This window comes from Aquarana catesbeiana, linkage group LG01 (genome assembly GCF_042186555.1).
Source record: "Aquarana catesbeiana isolate 2022-GZ linkage group LG01, ASM4218655v1, whole genome shotgun sequence".
NCBI classification, from domain to species: domain Eukaryota; kingdom Metazoa; phylum Chordata; class Amphibia; order Anura; family Ranidae; genus Aquarana; species Aquarana catesbeiana.
The window spans coordinates 26,215,411-26,237,134 of NC_133324.1; the positions used below are offsets into that span (position 1 = coordinate 26,215,411).

A 21,724-nucleotide genomic window follows, 5' to 3' on the forward strand; every position below is an offset into this window, starting at 1 on the left:
TATCCCAGCTATAGTGCTGCTGCTAGATGTATGCACCTAACCATCAGCTCTTTTGCCAAGTTCTCCACTGGCTTGCGATCATCTAACAACTAAAATTCTAACTACTAACAAGAGCCCTACCCTGAGGAGCTATAACAACAACCTCATCTCAAACTATCATTCAAACCATCCTCTCTGCTCCTGCAAGACCTTCTACTCTCTAGCTCCCTCAACACCTTCTCCTATACTCTCCTCCAAGACTACTTCAGAGACTCTTTCATCCTTTGAAACATTGTAATGCAATCTGTCTGACTCTCTCCTGCTCTGTCCTCCTTCAGGCAATCTCTGAAAACTCATCTGTTCAGGCAAGCCTATCCTGCCACCACCTAAAAACTATACTTTTATTTTCTCAGTAGCTCATCCAATACAGTTATTACCTTTTATATCACTTGCAGCCTTTTTTTAGATCATGAGCTCCCATGAGCAAGGCCCTCCTAACCCTCTTGCATTGAATTATATTGTAACTGTACTGTGTCCCTTTATTTTGCAAAGCACTGTGCAAACAGTTGGCGCTATATAAATCCTGTAGAATAATTATAACAAACCCAAAATGTTTGGTCAAAGTACCTTCTTAAGTTTCTATACAAAAAAAAAATCGAAAAAAATAATTTACAGACTATTGCACTATACTGTTTTACCTGCTTAAATCTGTTAATATTAAAACTGTGATTAAACTTGTTGAAAAAATTTATAGCTTCAGCCATAGCTTCTACTGCAATATACACTCGTAGAGTTTCTCCGCAAAGTATACTTCTTTTAATTTTTGAAAAAAAGACTCTTATGAAACTCTGACTAAAAATAGTAAAGTTATGAAAATAAATATTTTTCCCATTTTGAGATGATGTTATATTGTAAAATGTAATGATTAGATTATCCATCAGCTGTTCAATTTGTGAATGTCTTGACAATAGATTGTCATCAAATGGACTTTTATCATTAAGAATTTGAGGATCAAACAACTGTAAAGACAAACTTGTTATAAAACCTATTAAAACGGTTATTATCTTGAAATCACCTGAAGCCCAGCCTGGGGGAAGGATAATCATATTGTTTCTATGGACCCGAGAGTATTCATAAAGGTATCCCCGAGCATTGCTTGTGAAGGAACCACAAAGTATTAAGACTTTGCAATGCACTTTACTAAGTGCGTCTATCCACTGATTCATTGTAGCGAAATCCATGGTCATTCTTTTTTCAAAAGCCACACAAATCTCCTGGGAAGCCAAGTTTCTCTTCAGAATTTGCACTTCATTCTCTCCAGTATCATTGTCTGAAAAAAGTATTCCAACCCAATTCCAGCCAAAATGTTTCACTAGTTTGGCAATTGCTAAATAATGGACATAATCATTCTGAACGGTCCTGAATACTTGTGAGTAAAGGAGTCTGTCACTTAAAGAGTAATCGGTGGCTCCATAGCTGATCTGAAAGGAGAAGGATTAACTATTAACAGGGCTGGCACCAGCATAAGGCTGCTTAGACAGCCGCTTTAGGGCATCAGAATGGGGAGTGGAGCTGGTGGAGCTTTGATGGTCGCAATGGTGACCCTGCCTATGCTCTAGGGGATGAGATTGTGAGGCCTTCTTTTCACATTAGGTTTTACACTTTACCATTCACTGGAACAAATCCCTGTATTTTTCTCCTGCAGCCTCTGAAAGACTGCTTCTCCTCCTTTCCCTCCCGTGAGCATTCTGTGGCTGCTGGAGGAAAATACAGAAGATCTGTTCCAGTATATGCTGCACCTCCTACTCCTCCTACTCAGGTTCTACTTCTTTCTGCTGCTCGGGTCACTTACTGTATGTGCTCCCCTGGTACGTCCCCCCACAGCGCTGCCAGCTTCACCTCTTCTCCCGCCAGCTGCGGTGCAGGATTGCTTCAGGATGTAGAACAGGGAAGGTGAAAATAGTGTTGACTGCGCTACCCCAATACCATAACATTAAATACACCACTCTTGTTCAATTTGTGAAATAAATCATATAAATAACAAAAATATTTGTGTAAAAAAGAAATATAAATTGTGCAATGGTATATAATCGTTGTCATATACTCTCAGTCTGCATCTTGTTCATAACTATAAAAAGACAACCCCTAGATATATTTTAACATAACACCAATATAAACGTCCAAACTTATGATATATAGTATCCAATTAATTAATAATGTGCGATGTGCCAATCTACACAGGGGGTCCCCGTGTGGACTATTCTCTGTGAATATGGTAATCCTGTGCTCTTAAATCATTTATCCATGATTGCTTGTGACAATTTCACCACTTCAGTGACAACACCATCACCACGTGGATTGGCCACTCACCATATGCTGGTATAAATGCACCTTTGGTTCATTAAGAAGGGATAACCACTCCACTTGTAATGTTTGTCCTTGCTGACCCCAATAAACTATGGGCATATAGTATCCATCCTCATAAAAAACAGACAGCGATCATTGCGTAGTATGCTTACACTGTTTATTTATAAAATTGGTTAAAAAAGATACTGTGAATTCACATTTTGTAGTGCCCGTAAGCCGGCACCAAGCTGTTCCAGCCATTAGAATGGGTGTAAAGATGTCGCCGTATACTTCCTATACCGACGTGTGGTGCAAGCCTTGTTTTCACCTGGTTTGTGGTTCAAACCTCATTTTTGCCAGGTCGGAAGTGACGAAGTGAAGTCGTGTGTATTTCCCAGCAGTCTCTACTCGTTTTGCAATAATGATTGCGTCATCAGGAAGCTGCTTGTTGTCAGTGTGTCACCTTATTTATACCACGGACCTATTGTTTAGGCCAATCAATCCCCCTATACCGGAAGTACATCCGCCGCCATTTTAACTATTGTTATTTGCCCACACCCGGTCTGTATGTTTTTTATAGGTCCCCCGCTTAGTTTTTATTTATTATTGTTCCTAAAATCTCATAGATATCATGAAGGTGTATTTTATGGATGATATGCTTAATCCCTTCTGCCTCGCCGAGGTCACCCATATAAATGGCTGGAAAGGCTTTTACAAATTTTATATTCCTAAAAACAACCATAATGTCAGCATTATTCACACTCTTAATGTTTTCAAATCTATTTTAAAACTTTTAAAACCCCTATGCTTAGAATTTTTATTACACCTACATACAAATATCAGCAGAACAATACAAAATTTAAATGTGGGAACACAAATTGTATTTTAATAAAAAAATAAAAAAATGAAAATAAAAATGAAATAAAATTAAATGAATGAAAATGAAAATAAAAATATATTTTTTTTTTTAATAACGCACTTGTCAAAAGTTGCCTCCTGTCTTTATTTACACAACACTTTTTTTTTTTTTGGTGAAGGAGTAGGGGTGCCATGTACCCCATACTCATCCACATGAAGGGGCTGGATCTGGGGGCCCCCTTGTTAAAGGGGTCTTCCAGATTCTGATAAGCCCCTCACCCGCAGACCCCCAACAATCACCGGCCAGAGTTGTGGGGAAGAGGCCCTTGTCCTCATTGTCACCATTTTTAAAAATTGTTAAAACAGCCTGCTTTAGCATTTTTTGGTCCAGTGTTTTTCCAGCATTTCTTTTAGCTCCTGGTGTGAATGAAGCCTAATGATGGAAAATGGGACAAAATCCTTAGTGATTGTGCTAGGTGTGTCTTAATTTGTTTGACTGACTTTGCATTTACAAAAACTTTAATTGTTAGAGTTTATATACACTTTAAATTTCACAGACTGTCATATTTTTGTAAAATGTATATTGTTTTCTCTGTTGACTTAGAATATTATTACAAATATACAAGTACTTTTCACTCACCTGTGTATATCTGTACAGTCCAAGGATTTGGGCGATTGGGATTGTAGTGGATGAATAGTGATCTCCAATAACACCAGCCAGCTTGCCTTGTCCTTTACAGGAATAATTAGGAAATGTCCCATTTGGTCCAGATAAGATCTGCAGAACACTCTGTACACCCTTCCTGGGTTCCAACCATGAATCATATAGATGGAAGCCTAGACTGATATTGGGTAAGATATCTGGATCCTGGTTAATATTATCAATTGTGTAAAGGAAAGCTAGGAGGTTCATGTAATACCAGAAAGACAGGCTACAAAAAGATTTTTCCAAAACAGTACATTAACAATTTCTATACAGATATGTCAAATGTTTTAAAAATATTCATACATGTAATCAGCATTTAATGCAAATGGAAAAGCTTTTGAGCAAAGATTTCCGGGGAATGAATAAAACAGCAGAAACAATGTTGAGTTAATGCTAAGTTTCACAAAGCAGGTCTGTAAATTAAAGTCTCACCACTGAATGTTTAAACCAATCATATGGTCTTTAAAGATCCAGAACACCTATTTGTGGACTGTTTTGGTATATTCTGCATAGGTCTGGCAGGTAGAGATCAGCCAAATTGCCAATGTTCAGTTCAGCAGGTGTTCGGTGAACTTCATTGAAACCAGTTAAATTGAAAATGCTAATTTTCTGCTCTAATAGGCAAGAGGGAATAAAAAAGGGAGTGGACGAATACTGCCTTTGAGAACAATGCAAGGCGAGGCGCAATCCTGAGAGGTTGTCATATGACGTCCTACCAGAATAACAGTGCTCCCATCCAACCATCATTTTACAATAGGCTGGGTGGGAAGGCATTAAAGTGAACCCATTTGAGTCTCGCTTGGATTTTAAGAAGGTACTTCACATAAAAATAATTATAAAAAAACAAAAAAAAGCATAAGGTTCCCCAGGATATACTGTACATACCAGACCCTTTGATTCTGGTGTGGATTTGACGGGGGCCTTCACACAAAAAAAGTGAGTTCCCCCTAAACCCTCCCTGAAATCTGGAAGCCCCCTCCAGGTGAATGAGTATGGGGTACATTGTACCTCTCCTCATTCACCAGAAAAAGTAACAAAAATAAAAAAAAAACAGTGGACAGTTTATTAAAAAAACAAAACAATGTCCCCCGATGTAAATCCATTGTCAATCAAGATGATTGACAAGATCCCCCCACCCCAAAGTACCCCCCATGTTGAGCGCATGTGGCCTGGTATGGTTCAGGAGGGGGGCTACTCGCTCATCCACCTTTTCTTGAGCTGCCGGGCTGCAGGCTCAGATAAGAGTCTGGATTTGGAGGGGGGGAGGGGGACCCAGGGGGGATGGGGACCCTACATATTTTTTTTTTCATTTTGGCATGGGGTTCTCCTTAAAATCCATACCAGACCCGAAGGGCCTGATATGGATTGGGGGGACCTCCACGCCATTTTTTTGTTTACGTTTTTGTATTGCCAGCATTGTTATGTTTACATTTCAGCTGTCAGTGGGAAAGCCCGCTGACAGCTGACGAGTCATTGTTTGTTAAGGGTGGGCGTGGCTTCCCAGCCCGCTGCTTAACAACCAGCTAGTCTTCAAACAGAATTTGAATCGGTTGTTCATTTTTTGACTAATCCGAATGCTAATCGTTTTAGAATTTGTTAGAAAATGAATAAACAAAACAGAATTACTATTTCATATGGAGATTTGGATACATCTGAATTTCAAAATAACCAAAAATTTGTCTGAATTTGGATTCGGACCGACACTAATTTCACATGAGAAGGGATGCTGACAGTGGATAGACAATGTAGTTTCCCAAGTATGTGTGTATGATATTTATTCTCTAACAATTCTCATAGCCCTGTATGAGTCAGGCAAAATGGAAGGTTGGAAGCCATAGTTTGCCGTAAATGGGGACAATCGGGAAGCAGAATTAAAGGCACTATTGTGAGCAAACTCTGCCCATGGTAATAGGTCTGACCAGTTGTTATGATGGTCAGAAATATAGCAACGTAGGAATTGCTCCAAGGACTGATTGGCTCATTCTGCAGCCCCATTAGACTGCAGGTGATATGCAGAGGACAAATCAAGCTGAATTCCCAACTGTGCACAAAAGGCTCGCCAGAACCTCGGCACAAGCTGACTACCCCTGTCTGAGACAATCACCTTGGATAGCCCATGTAAGCGAAAGAACCGGTCAACCACAATAAAGATAACTGTGTTGCCCTGGGAGTTGGGTAACTCCACAATGAAATCCATAGACAGGTGGGTCCAGGGCCTCTCTCCATTGGGTATGGGTTTTAGGAGGTCCACTGGAAGATGTCATGGAGTCTTACTCTGAGCAAGCACGGAACAGGCAGCTACGAAGGTGGTTACATCAGCTCTTAGACTAATCCACCAGAATTATTGGGAAATGGCCCAAAAGAGTTTGATTCTTTCCAGGATGGCCAGCAGCCTTGGGAGAATCGTAAGTCTGGAGTACGGCAGTACAGAGACTCTCTGGGACAAAGCAGTGGTCACAAGGTTTCTCAGGAGGAGCATGGACCTGAGCAGCAAGAATTTTGTCACCCAAAGGAGAAGTGAGACCGGTGCGAACCTTAGCCAGAATACGATCAGGAGGAATCACAGGAACCGGAACCAACTCCAACTTGGAAGTGGAGGAAAATTGTCGTGACAAGGTGTCAGCCCTTACATTCTTATTACCGGGTAAGAATGAGACAATGTAATTGAAATTTGACAAGAAAAGAGCCCATCGCACTCTTCTTGGAGAGAGGTGTTTCGCCTCAGACAAGAATGTGAGATTTTTTTGGTCAGTAAGAATGAAAATTGGCACAGTGGTACCTTTGAGGAGATGTGTCCATTCTTTCAGGGCTAAAATGATCGCAAACAGCTCTCTGTCACCAATCTCATAATTGCACTCCATAGGTGAGAATTTCTTGGAAAAGTAGCCACAAGGATGCATAGCGCTCTCATAAACGGTAACGTAGGATCAGGATGTGCCAACACAGGAGCAGAAACAAAGGCAGCCATGAGACTTTCAAAGGCCTTAATGGACTCCGGAGACCAACTCTGTGGGTTACCGTCTTTTCTGGTCATATCAGTCGGGGGCTTGACCAGAGATGAGAAATTACGAAAAAACTTCCGATAATAGTTGGCAAAGGTGAGGAAACGCTGCAGAGGATGTAAACCCACGGGACGGGGCCACTGTAGGACTGCAGAAAGTTTCTCTGGGTCCATCGAAAAACCAGCAGTGGAAATGACATAACCCAGGAATTTAACCTGTTCACGATGGAACTCGCACTTCTCCAATTTACAATAGAGATTGTTCTATCTAAGTTTCTGAAGCACATGACAGACACCTGTGTGGTGGCTCTCCAGGAACTTGGAAAATATGAGGATATCATTGAGATTAACCACCACACATAACTGCAACAAATCTCAGAGGACACTGTTAATGAATTCCTGGAAAACTGCGGGGGCGTTACAAAGGCCAAAATGCATTACAAGGTACTCATAATGGCCTGTTCTGGTATTAAACGCAGTTTTCCACTCGTCGCCCTCCTTAATCCTCACAAAATTGTATGCCCCTCTCAAATCAAGCTTCCTGAAAACCTTTGATCCCTTGAGGCGGTCAAATAACTCTGTAATCAATGGAATCAGATAGGCATTCTTAATTGTGAAACGATTGAGACCCCTATAATCAATACAAGGTCTCAGGTCTCACACGGCCGGTGTGGAGGCAAATGTAAGAAATTTAATTTTGTGCAGAGACTGTTCTAAACACAGGAAAAATGTGCCACTTTACAGGCATACTATAGACACCCCCAGGTATGAAATTTAAAGAAATATTTCACTTTTATTGTTTCACTTTAAGCATTATTAAAATCACTGCTCCCTAAAAAACGTCTGTTTTTAAAACTTTTTTTGCATTGATACATGTTTCCTGGGGCAGGACCCAGGCCCCCAAACGCTTTTTATGACAATACCATGCATATAAGCCTTTAAAATGAGCACTTTTGATTTCCCCCATAGACAATTTATTATATCCGTGAGCAGTTTTAAATTACTTTTTTTCCTTTAGAAATGTAATTTTGTGCAGGGACTGTTCTAAACGTGGAAAACATGCGCCACTTTACAGGCATACTATAGGCACCCCAAGGTTTTTCCCATAGACTTTTAAAGGGTGTTCCACAGCTTTCAAACATCGGGCTCATCCCTAGTTCAGAGTACAATTCCATAGAAGAGGCCATAGATGAAGAAGAAGAGGAGGGAGTGGAGCAGACAGATGTGACAGAATCACCACTAGCTTTTTGGAAGTGTGGTGGTGGAACAAGCTCCAGCACTGAACCCTGTCAGGCATCCTTCCCAGCTGCCAACAGAGTTTCCCAGTGCACCATGAAGGAAATGTAACGTTCCTGACCATGCCTGCTGGACCATGAGTCAGCAGAAATGTGAACCTTGCTGCTGACCGCCCTGTCCAACAAGGCCAAAACATTGCCTTCCACATGACGGTACAGAGCTGTAATGGCCTTACGTGAAAAGAAATGTATTTTTGGATCTTGCCACTGTGGTATAGCACATTCTGCAAATTCATGAAAGGGGGCAGAGTCTACCATATGAGAAGGCAGCAGTTGTAGTGCTAGCAATTTGGCCAAGCTAGCATTTAGATGCTGAGCATGTGGATGACTGGGACAGTATTTTTTTTTTACAGTTTAACAACTGGGGTAGCTAAATTTGCCTGGTGAAATCAACAGGTGGTGTACTGCTAGCAGATTGGGTGCAAGTACTTGTGGCACCCATTGATCTACCATCATTCCTCTCAGTACAGGTTTTTGAGAAAACTTGAGGTATAGTAGGAGTAAAGATCCCACATGAGGAGCAAAGAGAAGTATGCTTTTTTTTATGATGTGGGTCTTTCAGGTGCTGTTGCCACCAGACTGAATGGCAGGTCATCATATGTCTTGTCAAGCATGTGGTGCCCAAGCGGCTGGTGTTCTGGCCACGCTTGATCCGCTTCAGACATAAATTGCAAACAGAAACGCTGCGGTCTGTTGCACATGTGTTTAAAAAAGCCCAAACCAATGAACTTTTGGAAGTCAGCGGGGAGTTAGCAGCGCCTTGCACCTGTGGAGCTCTGTGGTGTGATGCAATAGGGTGGCTGCCCTTAAGCCTGCCCCTGGAGGACACCCTGCCTCATTGGAGTTGTGCCTCCTCCTCACTTTCATCCTTTGTTCTCTCAGACACACACGTATAGTCAGTGACCTCATCCTCCCCTCCCTCCTCATCATTGGAGCAAACTTGGCAGTATGCTGCAGCTGGGTTAACATGACTGCTAGTTTCTTTTCCTTCTGTGGCACCCCCTCTCTCTATGCTCACGTTACTCCCTTCCTCAATCTGGGAACTAATATCAAATCATTCAAATTGCTGCTCATACTCCAGCAGCATGTAACCAACACTATGATCCAATAATTCAGGTGACTCCTCCGTGCATGATAGTGGGCCTATGGAAGGAGTAAGTGTGGACAAGGAGCTGGTGGAATAGGCCACTTTGACTGCGGTGGAAGACAAACTACTATGAGCCTGGGTGACAGAGGATGAAGAGAATGAGGATGTCTTAGTTATCCACTCCACCAACTCTTCTGCATGTTGTGGCTCAATTACATGGCCAGCAGCGGAAAAAAAAGGACAATCGTGCCCTGCCTGCAGGAGAATCACCATGTCCATGACCACCACTTTTTTCTGTAGACACAGAGGCTGCTTTCCCTCTTTTAGTGGCATGTGAGCGTCTGCCTCTCCTTGTTGGCCTTTCAGACATGATGTGGATTTTTTGGGGGGATTTATTTTTTTGCTTGGTGCACTATAAACCATTGTTTTATTCTTTTTTTTATTTTTGGGGGGGATTTTATAACTCTTTATTATAGAGTATGGGAAGAAAATATGGTGCTTGGGTGCAATACTTTTTGGCTTGGTGCTCTATAAACTGTTTTATTATAGTTTTTTTATAAAGAAAATAAGGATGCAGCAAGTGTGGAGAATTTTTCTTTCACTGCTGCTGCTGCAAATAAAAACTTAAAATAAAATAAATGTAAAAAAAATTAAGAAAGGCAAAGAAAACAAACAGTGGTGACACAGAAGAAAGACCACCCTTGACTCAGAAGAAGAAACAGCATTTATGGAGATTTTTTTTTCTCCTGCTGGAAAAAAAAATCAAAAATCCTCTCCCCCCAAAAAAAAAAAAAAAAAAATAGGGAACCACTGCTGACGCAGAAAGAGAAAAACCTGCAACGCAGAAAGGGGGACATCAATTATGCCCTAAATATCCCCTAACAATCTAAAGTATACCACTGCTGTGTTGACGCAGAAGGAATAACACATGTGACACAGAAGGGGGAGTACTAATAATGCAGCAAAAGAACGTGATACTGCAAAAAATATGATTAATGAAAAAAAAAAATGGGATCAGTGGTGACACACCGACACTCCAGTAGCACCACAACACTGTGTAATTCACACTATACTGCACTGTATTATTCACACCGCACTACACTGTATTATATACTTTGCACTGTAGTATACAGGTCATACTCAAAAAATTTGAATATCGTGCAAAAGTTCATTTATTTAACTAATGCAACTTAAAAGGTGAAACTAATATATGAGATAGACTCATTACATGCAAAGCAAAATAGTTCAAGCTGTGATTTGTCATAATTGTGATGATTATGGCTTACAGCTCATGAAAACCCTAAATCCACAATCTCAGAAAATTAGCATATTACATGCAATCAATAAAACAAGGATTGTACATAGAACAATATCGGACCCCTGAAAAGTAGAAACATGTATATGTACTCAGTACTTGGTTTGGGCCCCTTTTGCAGCAATGACTGCCTCAATGCGGTGTGGCATGGAAGCTATCAGCCTGTGGCACTGCTGAGGTGTTATGGAAGACCAGGATGCTTCAATAGCGGCCTTCAGCTCTTCTGCATTGTTGGGTTTGATGTCTCTCATCTTTCTCTTGGCAATGCCCCATAGAGTCTCTACGGGATTCAGGTCAGGCAGGTTTGCAGGCCAATCAAGCACAGTAATCCCACGGTCATTGAACCAGGTTTTGGTGCTTTTGCTAGTCTGGGCAGGTACCAAGTCCTGCTGGAAAATGAAGTCAGCATCCCCATAGAGCTCGTCTTTGGAAGGAAGCATGAAGTGCTCCAAAATCTCCTGGTTGATGGCTGTGTTGACCCTGGACTTAATGAAGCACAGTGGACCAACACCAGCAGATGACATGGTTCCCCAAATCAACACAGACTGTGGAAACCTCACACTGGACTTCAAGCATCTTGCTGTGTGTGTGCATCCCCAATCTTCCTCCATACTCTGGGTCCTTGGTTTCCAAATGAGATGAAAAATTTGCTCTCATCAGAAAAGAGGACTTTGGACCACTGAGCAACAGACCAGGTCTGTTTTTCTTTAGTTCAGGTAAGACGCTTCTGATGTTGTTTATTGTTCGGGAGTGGCTTGGCAAGAGGAATACGACATTTGAAGTCCATGTCCAGGAACTGTCTGTGTGTGGGGGCTCTTGATAGAAGTATACGTAAGGGCGCTCTGAGTAAAAGGACCAGGCAGATAATGTCTATATAAAATAGGGTGATCCGATATGTGTATATTCTTCAGCACTTAGGGCTGCACTCGCAGAGAGGAGCAATCTCTAAAAAACAAACAAAAGCAAAAAGCCGCCTCTAAGTGCAGAATTAAAAACTTTTAATATCCCAAAAAGGGTTAAAAACACTTACAGGATATGCAGTAAATGAAAGCATGTCATATGTTCATAGAGCAGGTGGTCTGGCATAAGAGGTGTCCCCAGTGTGTTAAAAATTCCCAACGATGTCAGTGTATAGCAGTGGAAGATCACAGGATGGCCTGCAGATGGACGTCCTATGGCTCTAGAGACACTGGTAGAACAATAGTGCTGTCAGGATCAGCGAGGAACAGAGGTTCCCAGAAGTGACATCAGCAGAGGGGGACGACAACCAGCATGGACCGCAAGCCGGAAACCGGAAATAGTTATCAAAATGGGGTGCGTTTCGGAACTACTGATTGGTTCCTTCATCAAGCCAATGACTACACGTTTTCCCAGGTATGGCTTCTTGTAATCTGTGGGCGGGCTGTGGATGGGGCTATGGGTGGGAGTGGAAAGGGGAAATAGTGGAATAATACAAATGTTCTCACAGGATATATGGAAATATATGAGTGGAAAACATACATAAGATAAAATAAGATACAAGGTGTGTCTTAAACCAATTAAAAGTGAAAACAAATATAACAAAGGAAAAAAAACAAATAAATAAATAAATATGACAAGACAAGAAACAAAACAAGAAACAAAACTTCAGAAATGGATGAAGCCAGACTGCCAGTAGAACCAACACATGGATATAGAGTGGAACACTGCAGCAAGGTTACACACTCACTAATGACAATGTCAGTGTTGTTAAGGGGAAGAAAGGACCTTATTTTGGAAAAAGCACTAAAATGGGTGATAAAAATTAATTATTAAAAATAGTACATCATATTAGGAAAAAAATGATCAGATGTCAATATAATAAGGACATGTGGGTATACACATGCATATGTGCATACCCATGAATGCATGTGCAAAAGAGTTCACAGGTAGATCATATATCTCTCCATAATGCAAGAATGTATGTACATATGTCCGGGGGATAGGGCATAACGCACACCATCCACACACATACATGTATACAAACACATATGCATCCCATGGGTGATGAAAAAGTGATTATCCAATGAGGATAAGTGTGAAATGGAGATTCATGTATAAATTAGGATAAAATTCTAAAGTATGGCACTGATTTCAAAATCCTCATTTAACCCTCCAGGAGCCAAAACGTTCAAAAAGAAAATCCAATACATTTCGCTATGACAAAGCTTACAAAAATGCTCAGCTGGACCATTAGACCATCAGTTGATTTGTTATGGTATTCCAGGTAGTATCTAGGGACACTAGGGGTGTCCAGTCTATCAGTAATGAAACGGACCAGGCCACAGCCGCCCAAAGCACCCTGTCCCCATGTTGGTGGGGAGAAGGGCCTCATCCCCACAACCCTGGCCACTCGGTGACCCCGCCCTCCTCTGACGCATTGGGACTTCACAGGGACTTTACGGGAAAGAAGAAGATGGAGAAGAAGAAGATGGAAGAAGAAGAAGAACACCGAAGGAAGACCAGAAGAAAGAAGATGGAAGAAGAGGAAATTAATAAAGGACTTGTCAAAAACCGTCTTGTGTTTTTTAACCTTTTTGACACTTTTTTGTGAAATGGTAGGGTTACATCTGTACCCCATTACCAATTCACACGGGGGGGCGGGATCTGGGGGTCCCTTGTTAAAGGGGGCTTCCATATTCCAATAAGCCCCCCACCCGCAGACCCCCACAACCACCGGGCAAGGGTTGTGGGGATGAGGCCCTTCTCCCCATCAACATGGGGACAAGGTGCTTTGGGGGGCTACCCCAAAGCACCCTCCCAATGTTGAGGGCATGTGGCCTGGTACAGTTCAGGAGGTGGGGGCGCTCTCTTGTCCCCCCTCTTTTCCTGCGGCCTGCCATGTTGCCAGCTCAGATAAGGGTCTGGTATGGATTTTTGGGGGGAACCCCACGCCATTTTTTAAAACAATTTGGCATGGGGTTCCCCTTAATATCCATACCAGACCTGAAGGGCCTGGTATGGAATTTAGGGGGCCCCCACGCATTTTTTTTTAATTTTGATTCGGGGTTCCCCTGTGGGGAAATTCCATGCTGTTTTTATCAATGAACTTTTATGTGTATTGCCGGACCGACAATTTATTATAGCCGGCACTAGCGATAGTAGTTTTACATGACTTTTTTCTTAAGAGATTTCATTTTGCTGTCAGACTGTTCTAAACACGGGAAACATGTGCCCCTTCAAAGGCATACTATTGACACCCCCCAGGTACAAAATTTAAAGGAATATTACACTTTTATTGTTTCACTTTAAGCATTATTAAAATCACTGCTCCCAAAAAAAGTCAGTTTTTAAAACTTTTTGCATTGATGCATGTCCCCTGGGGCAGGACCCAGGTCCCCAAACACTTTTTATGACAATAACTTACATATAAGCCTTTAAAATGAGCACTTTCGATTATGCATGTTCATGTCCCATAGACTTTAACGGTGTTCACGTGTTCAAACAAATTTTTTTGCCTGTTCGCATGTTCTGGATACGAATCGAACCGGGGGGTGTTTGGCTCATCCCTACTCTAGAGCCATAGGACGACCATAACTATTTGATAACTATTTCCGGTTTCTGGCTTGCGGTCCATGCTGGTTGTCGTCCCCCTCTGCTGATGTCACTTCTGGGAACCTCTGCTCCTCGCTGATCCTGACAGCGCGATTATTCTACCAGTGTCTCTAGATCCATAGGACGTCCATCTGCAGGCCATCCTGAGATCTTCCGCTGCTATACGCTGACATCGTTGGGAAATCTTAACACACTGGGGACCCCTCTTATGCCAGACCACCTGCTCTATGAACATATGACATGCCTTCATTTACTTCAGATCCTGTACGTGCTTTTGTTTGTGGTGGCTCTTGATGCAGTGACTCTAGCCTCAGTCCACTCCTTGTGAAAGCTCCCAAAACTTTTGAATGACCTTTTCCTGACAATCCTCTCCAGGCTGCGGTCATCCATGCTGCTTATGCACCTTTTTCTTCCACACTTTTCCCTTCCACATAACTTTCTATTAATGTGCTTTGATACAGCACTTTGAGAACACCCCATTTCTTTTGCAATTACCTTTTGAGGCTTTCCCTCCTTATGGAGGGTGTCAATGATGGTTTTCTGCACAACTGTCAGGTCAGCAGTCTTTCCCATGATTGTGATTAAGGATGAGCTGAACACCCCCCAGTTCGGTTCGCACCAGAACTTGCGAACAGACCAAAACTTCGCAAAATCTTTAGAACCCCATTGAAGTCTATGGGACTCGAAAGTTCAAAATCAAAAGTGCTAATTTTAAAGGCTAATATGCATGGTATTGTTCTAAAAAGTGTTTTGGGACCCAGGTCCTGCCCCAGGAGACATGGATCAATGCAAAAAAAAGTTTTAAAAACGGCCGTTTTTTCAGGAGCAGTGATTTTAATAATGCTTAAAGTCAAACAATAAAAGTGTAATATTCCTTTAAATTTCATACCTGGGGGGTGTCTATAGTATGCCTGTAAAGGGGTGCATGTTTTCCTTGCTTAGAACAGTCTGACAGCAAAATGACATTTCAAAGGAAAAAAAGTCATTTAAAACTACTCGTGGCTATTAATGAATTGCCGGTCCCGAGTCTCCTGACAATACACATAAAAGTTCATTGATAAAAACGGCATTGGAATTCCCCACAGGGGAACCCCAAACCAAATTTAAAAAAAAAATGACGTGGGGGGTCCCCCTAAATTCAATACCAGGCCCTTCAGGGCCTACACTGACTGCACTCTATTATATATTCTACACTGACTGCACTCTATTAAATATTCTACACTGCCTACATGCTCAATCCACTAACTAACTTGCCTAATCTCTCTCCACTACAACACACTACATACAGCCACCGTGTAGGCAGCCTTATATAGTGTGGGGTGTGGACTTAGCCCCTTAGCCATGATGGCTTTAATAGCACATTGCGCTGTGATTGGCCAAAGCATACAGTTCAGGTGCATGCTTTTGCCAATCAGCAGCTGTCAAAGCACTGCGATCTCATAGTGCATTATGGGGAGCTCCACAGCGGGCGAACATCCCGCTAGTGCCCCATATGTTTGTTTGTTCTATGAACAGACAGCTGATGTTCAAGTCAAACTTATGTTGGACACGAACATTAAGCCCATCACTGGTGAAGACCCAGCATGTGATTCCCTACTGTGGTTCCTAGGCTCTCCCACTCCAACCAGGAGCACAGGACCACAACAACTATCAGGGTGATTAGAGGTGTGCAAAAGAGGAGAGATAACATACCTGATCTCTCCTCCATACAGCGAACCTGGAAGCACTTCTGGGTTTGTGACTGTCAAATAACAGCCGCTAATGGCAAGTGTAGGAGCTGATCAGGGAGTTTATGTCCTTTATCAGCTCTGGGAAAATAATAGACCCCTGATGTCAAAATTCAAAGTGAAGTTAAAATTAATAAAACTGGAAAAAATAAATAAGTAAAGCAAAAAGTAACAATGACCATTGATGCCCTTAGACACATATGTAAAAATACATATATCTAGCATTGGAAGACATCACCAGTGTAACACATTTTGGAGGAGAGAAATAGTTTTATTTCCATTATTTATGGTTAACTCTAAAATTATAAGCTGGAAGGACTTTTGAAAACTTCACTTAAGGATGTTTGTTTTGTGGGTGCAGACATTTTTTTTAAGATTTACATGTTTGGTATCTATTTAATAGACACAATCTCACCTTTTATATTTAAAAATAGATACTGTACATTATATTACTAACTTTGTGCGCACTAAAAGAAAATGCAAGTGTATTTTGTGGTAAAAATATTGGTTTGATACACAATTGCACAGATATGGTGCAACATAAAGAGTTACAATTATCCTTTTTTTTATTCTACAGGTTCTCTGCTTTCAGAAATATACTGCATAATGTTTGGGGAGCTTAATTTTCAGGCCTAAAATGTGCATTTTACCAGGAGTGCGATAACTGAAACTGCTCTGGCAGAGAAAGCATTCAAATCAAACTCCAAGCAAATAATGAAATACACAAGAAGAAACGCATACATGAGAGCTGTTTTAACTGCCAAAGGATTTGTATGTCTGTCCATCCAGTTCTGATATTTACACAGCTCCCTTAAAAAGGGAAATAACAGCACAGATTGTATGTGTGATGCTATAAAGAATGGTAACAGAACAATTGGGATTAAAGCATAAGCGCACATCACACTTTCCCCAAAAACTTCCCCCTGAGATTTTATGTCCCATTTAGAAGATTTATTTTATTTTTTGTACACTTTTTAAAATCTGCATTTTTGCTTATAAAATTACCTAAATCCCCAGAACATAATATATTTTCTGAAAGCAGAGGCCTAGTAGAACAAAAGTCAGAGTATTCTGACAGTGAAGAGTCCCGCTTCCAGAATACAATGTCTCAAAAGGGAGGATTCCTCCATCTACCTAGATGAATTTTAAAAAAAAATCATCCAAGGACAGCTGTAAAGTGATCACTGATACAACTAGGGATGCACCGATATAATTTTTTTTACAATGAGTATGAGTACCGATACTTTTTTTTAGTACTTGCCGATACCGATTACCAATACCTACCGCAACTGTTTTTTTTTTTTTTCACTTCAGCTGTCAGCAATGGTACAAAGCATTGAAAAGTTATTTACAAATTAAATAAATAGATTTTTTTTGTGCTTTTTCAATGCGAAATGTGTAAATATATGTTAATATATATGTGAAAATATTCACTAACAAAGCAAACAAAAAAGTTTTAATTGTTTATCGTTTAAAAAAATAGACGTGAAAAAAAAAAGCAGGAAAATAATAATAAAATGGAGGAGAAAAGGAAGTTAATTAAGGCTGATTAGAGTAAATCTAGGGTTAATAAGGGGTTAAACAGAGGAACATTTGTTCATCTCTTTGATCTGCAGATGAAGAAACAGAAAGATACAAAAAGAGACAATGTTTCTTTTTATTTTAGTGTTTCAGCTGCTTTATTTTTTATTTTTTTTGACACCTCCAGTTACCGGACTTCTTATTGGTTTGCACAATGACCAATACTTGTGCAAATACTCGGTATCGGCACCGATACCGATACTAGTATCGGTGCAACCCTAGTTACAACAAATAAATAATGGCAGATCCACACAAACAGAGCAGATAGAGGAATCCCCACACTTTTCATCTTTAAAGAAAAGACTCTTCCAGCAACTTCTCCAACACCCTGACATTGTTATAGTTTGTCACTGTCACCCACCCCTGTTACTGTCACCCATCCCATATCACTGTCGCCCACCCCTGACATTTTCAGCTTAGCTTGCATGTAAATGAAGAGACATTTTATATCCAATGTATACATTCTTATAATATTTCCATCACATGCATTTCTTACAATAATTTTTTAAAATCCGATTTGTTGTTCTTTGTCGCCCTGATCACTTTTTTCTCTCCATAGCAAGTAAGTCACATACCTGTACCTCTTTTCTTCAGGTGAATATTGCTGTTCTTCTTTTGACCTCACAGTGAACACTCCTCCAATGATCAAATCTCCATCCTGAAAATATTGGAACTCATCAAATACATCAGTAAAATGAAGGGTGCAGGCTGGACTCTGCATTCCTGATCTCCAGAGTGTCATACATTGCAGGATCACACAGAGCTGGAAGATGTAGATATATGATATGACCATAGCTCCGATCACTGGGTTCTTCTTTAATTAAAGCCTATAATTCTCCATTGTGACATGGGTATCACAATGACAATACAATGTGATGGCTTCTCTTTCTCTTTTTATACAGTTCGGTACCATACATCTCTCTTTGTTCTCAATATACTGACATCATCTTCTATCTACTTTTAGTTGTTTGTGCGGGTAGTTTATTTGTGAGTGGTTAAGTTTAGTCCTCTATTTTTCATATTATTTCTACAACTCTAAACCAAGACACATAATTTCTTTAAAATAAACTCCTATTCAGCTAGAATCAATGCGAAATATTATCATACAATGGAAATACACAGGTAGTACCAAATATTGTTTTTTTATAATGATTTCTGGTCACATTACTAATGCACATAACTGCTCTATATTATACCTGACCCTGTAAAGTAAGCAAGGCCTGTAAAAGAAGGCTGTCTTTACTTACCTTTTTTTTTGGCCCTTACCTGCAAACATGTTTAAGTGTGTGAATACCTGCTTCTCCATGTCTTCTGTATTTACGCTCATGAAACAGTAATGACTTTGCATTTTTCTTTTCCTACAGTTATTGTTCTACTTGGGCTTCCTCTGGAATGGTAGCAGTAGATCTACCAGAGTTTTCCCCTTGTATCAAGAAGGGGTGAAATGTCTCCCTTGAAATGTCCCACTATATTTCCTGCTGTTGCCAGCATTCCAACACTTCTCCTCCTAACCTTCATCACCCAACACTTATCTTCCTAACCTTCAACACTCCAACACTTTTCCTAAACTTCAGTGCCCTACACTTATCCTCTTAACCTTCAGCACCCAAACACTCTTGATCTTCATATTACACCTTTACCTCCTGCTTCCTTAGGGCATTCCACATGCCATGGACATGGAATGGCCTTTTGTGCAAAATAATGGCACTGGCTTGAACTTTGGGTCAAAATAATGATGGTTGGGTACCTGCTATTGTGTAGTACAGGACACAGAAAAAGGGAGAAGGGGGAGGAGAACGGGTGCACTAGCAATCCAAAAAAGTACTGATATGTATCCTTGTGCAAGAAGAAAACGAAGAATTAGTAGTCCCAAGTACTGGTTTTAATGTGTCTTAAAAAAAGAATTCCAAATATAGATGCTTGGACCAATGTACCAATGCACATACCATACTCATGGGATCCCTCTACAAGCTGAAGCACAGGACCCAAATGATAGTAGAGATCACTGTAGTAGCAGCGTCTATTACTGTGATCTCCACTCATTTCTAGGTCTTGTGCTGAATAGCTTCCCAGCTGCATGCTGAACACAGGCGGTCAGAAACACAGGAAGGATCTCATTCAGAGAATTGCATTTTCATTTGCAAAGCATTCTCTTATTGGATGAGGTGGGCAGGTGGGGCAGTGATATCACAAACTCCAGTGTTTACAATGCAGCAGGGCAGCCACTTGGTACAAGACCCAGAAGCTAGTGCAGATCACTGTAGTACGGTTGTCTACTAAAGTGATTTCCATTTTATAGAGGGATTCCATTGGTATGGTATAGTCATAGTTAGATTGGTCCAAGCTATGTAAAAACAATGTCATACCTTGAAGTCTTCTTTAAGGAAAAAGAAGATGAGTGCATTAGTACATAACGCAGGTGCAATGTGGCCTCCTGGCTGTAGATGGCATTGTGTCATGGCCACTGTACAGGAGGGAGGAATGGAGAACTTTGTCCCTCTGGAGCTTCTATTAGTGTCATCAGGGGAGCAGATGTCAGATTGGGCACTGGATTCCTGGGTGAACTCCATAGCCATCTTTAGTGACACAAAATGACACACATTTTTTGAAGTGGGCATTGCAGGGATAGAGCTCCTTCTGGTTAGGGACAGTGTGGTAGAGATTAGTGTTGGGTAAGGATGAGCCGAACACCCCCGGTTCGGGTTCGCACCAGAACCTGGGAACGGACCGAAAATTCGCACGAACGCTAGAACCCCATTGACGTCTATGGGACTCGAAAGTTCGAAATCAAAAGTGCTCATTTAAAGGCTAATTTGCTTGGTATTGTCCTAAAAAGGGTTTGGGGACCCGGGTCCTGCCCCAGGGGACATGTATCAATGCAAAAAAAACTTTTAAAAACGTCCGTTTTTTCAGGAGCAGTGATTTTAATGATGCTTAAAGTAAAAAAAAAAAAGTGAACTATTCCTTTAAATATCGTACCTGGGGGGTGTCTATAGTATGCCTGTAAAGTGGAGCGTGTTTCCCGTGCTTAGAACAGTCCCTGCACAAAATGTCATTTTTAAAGGAAAAAAAGTCATTTAAAACTGCGTGCGGCTTTAATGTAATGTCGGGTCCTGGCAATATGGATGAAAATCAGTGAGACAAACAGCATGGGTACCCCCCAGTCCATTACCGGGCCCTTTGGGTCTTGTATGGATATTAAGGGGAACCCCGCACCCGAATTAACAAAGGAAACAGCAGTATACAGGCTCTGTACTCTGAACAGCAGTATACAGGCGGCGCAAACAAGACAGGGACTGTAGGTTTGTTGTTAAGTAGAATCTGTTTGTAATTTTGAACTGGTACATTTTTAACGTGTTTAGCTCCAGCCAAAAAATCTATTTTAAGCTTTTTTGAAAACATAGGGAAGGGTTATCACCCCTGTGACATTTGTTTTGCTGTGTGTGCTCCTCTTCAGAAGATTTCACCTCACTTTTTGTCCCAATGACAAATGTTTTTTGAAAATGTGGGTTTTTTTGTGAAACAAGGATTGGTGATAAAGCATCAGTGGAAAGGAGAAATGTTTTTCCCATATAAACTCTTACAGGAGAGAATTTCCCTTCCTAGGAGTAGATTTCATCTCACTTCCTGTTGTCTCCTTCCGTTTGCAAGTAGGAGTCGTTTGTAAGTTGGATGTTTGAAAGTAGGGGCCTGCCCTATATACTCAGCAGAAATTTGGGCCTTAGGTGTTGTTGTGGCCACAACACTGTAAGCCCTCACAGGGCCTTGCTGTGAAATATTAGATCAAGAATTGTAATTACATGCCCCTGTTGAACAGGGGCAGAAAAACTGGGCCTTTGGTGGTGGTGGTGGTGCTGGTGCCACAACACTGTAAGTTCTCACTCGCTCATGGTGGGAGCAGAAATGGGCCCTGCTGTGAAATATTAGATCAAGAATTGTAATTACATGCACCTGTTGAACAGGGGCTGAAAAATTGGTCCTTAGGCACTGGTGCTGGTGCCACAACACTGCAACCCCTCACAGATACTCTAGTTGGAACGCAGGAACGAGCCCTGCTGCAAAGTATTGCCTCAAAAATTGTAATTACACGCCCCTGTTAACCACTTCAGCCCCGGAAGGATTTACCCCCTTCCTGACCAGAGCACTTTTTACAATTTGGCACTGCGTCGCTTTAACTGCTAATTGCGCGGTCATGCAATGCTGTAACCAAACGAAATTTGCGTCCTTTTCTTCCCACAAATAGAGCTTTCTTTTGA

The 21,724-nt window shown here is 41.2% G+C and overlaps 1 protein-coding gene across 1 annotated transcript in view; it reads right to left on the minus strand.

The window, feature by feature from the left end:
* LOC141134863 (vomeronasal type-2 receptor 26-like) overlaps positions 1 to 18,261 on the minus strand; it is an 81,653-nt gene extending 63,392 nt beyond the window's left edge. The window contains exons 1-3 of the mRNA XM_073624329.1: positions 18,044 to 18,261; positions 3,824 to 4,115; positions 678 to 1,460 (exon numbers count right to left, since the gene is read on the minus strand). Of these exons, the coding sequence (XP_073480430.1) occupies positions 678 to 1,460; positions 3,824 to 4,115; positions 18,044 to 18,261 (1,293 nt within the window). The remainder of the gene's footprint in view (positions 1 to 677; positions 1,461 to 3,823; positions 4,116 to 18,043) is intronic.
* Between the last annotated feature and the right edge of the window lie 3,463 nt (positions 18,262 to 21,724).